This window comes from Crocuta crocuta, unplaced genomic scaffold (assembly GCF_008692635.1).
Source record: "Crocuta crocuta isolate KB4526 unplaced genomic scaffold, BGI_CrCroc_1.0 scaffold130, whole genome shotgun sequence".
Classification (NCBI taxonomy): Eukaryota; Metazoa; Chordata; class Mammalia; order Carnivora; family Hyaenidae; genus Crocuta; species Crocuta crocuta.
In genome coordinates, this window is record NW_027527920.1 from 6,138,881 (window position 1) to 6,140,188 (window position 1,308).

The window sequence follows — 1,308 nt, forward strand, 5'->3', positions numbered from 1 at the left end:
TCTGCACTTGAACACCAGCTCCATCGCCGCACTTCCCAAAGCAGGGGGCCCTTGAACTGGCCATAAAGACTGGGCAGGGGGCCGGCTAGCTCTTCCCTCCCTGCTCACCCTGCTGTGTTGGGGGCTTTCCTAGACAGAAACGGCGAGCTGGATTTCTCCACCTTCCTGGCCGTCATGCACACGCAGATAAAGCAGGAGGATCCAAAGAAAGAAATCCTTTTGGCCATGCTGATGACGGACAAGGAGAAGAAAGGCTACATCATGGCGGCGGAGCTGCGGTCAAAACTCATGACACTGGGGGAGAAGCTCACCCACAAGGAAGGTAAAGGCCTGGGTCCCTCCTTCCCGACAGCGGGGGAGGGTTAGGGAGGTGGGGGAAGGACGCCATGCCGGCAGGACCGTGCAGACGCCGCATTTGACGCCTGCCCGGTGAACTCCGGCCTGGAGCCCAGGGGAAGAACTAGGGAGCCCAAGAGGGACGGAGGAAGTCGGCCTGGGGGAAGCCAGCAGGCATCTACTTGGGCCTCACCATGGGCCTTCATTTAGTGCTCATGACACCCAGGGGGACATTAGTGCCCCTCACACTGCTACGCAGGTGACGCGAGTGACTGGCAGGTATCGGAGCAACGTGTTGAATGCGGGTCTGTTAGACACGTTAGGCTCTTTCCCCTTCGCCACCGCTGGCTTCTGAAGTTGTTGCTAATGACCAGCGTCTCCAAACGGAGATGCTCCTATGCTCCCTCCCTCACGACCCAGCCAGCTCGGAGAGCTCCTCCAGCAGGAGCGTCCCTGGCGGTCTCTGCCACCTTTCGGTGGCTCAGGGTGCCTTCCTGCCTCAGAGCAGGGCGAGGGGCCGGGGTCTTCTGGGAAAGCCCTTCGGGCGCTAGAGGGGGTGCCCCGGGTGCCGGGCCGTCAGCTGGCACTCTCCTGGCCCAGCCCCTCGGCCCTGCCCCAGCTGCCATCCCGGCCCGCTGCCGGCCGTGCCTGCGGTGGGGCCCACAGGGCGGGGCTGGGACACAGGCGGGCGGAGGACTCGTCTTCGGTCCCGGCGGCCCTTTGGCCTTTGGTCAAATCACGGCAGGCCAGCAGAGGGGTCGCAGGGTTGTGGCTGGAATTAGCTGGGGCTCCTGGCTCCCCCTCTTTGTGGGACCTCAGATGAGTTCCTCAGCCTCTCTCACCCTCCCCTGCTTCCTNTATCTGCAGCCACTAAGGCACAGCGCGTTTAAAAACAGCGCTACGGCAGGTTTGGCTTTCGCCCGCTTTCTCAGGCTGGGAGCGATCACGATCTCCTCCTTCACGGCGGCTGTG

At 62.9% G+C, this 1,308-nt stretch overlaps 1 protein-coding gene across 2 annotated transcripts in view; it reads left to right on the forward strand.

Moving 5' to 3' along the window:
• CALML4 (calmodulin like 4) overlaps positions 1–1,308 on the forward strand; it is a 9,467-nt gene that overhangs the window by 5,672 nt on the left and 2,487 nt on the right. For both annotated transcript variants that reach the window (XR_013330837.1, XM_077746609.1), the window contains exon 4: positions 134–322. Coding sequence is in view for 1 of the 2 variants with exons in the window: in XM_077746609.1 (XP_077602735.1) it covers positions 134–322 (189 nt within the window). In the remaining variant the exon portion in view is untranslated. The remainder of the gene's footprint in view (positions 1–133; positions 323–1,308) is intronic.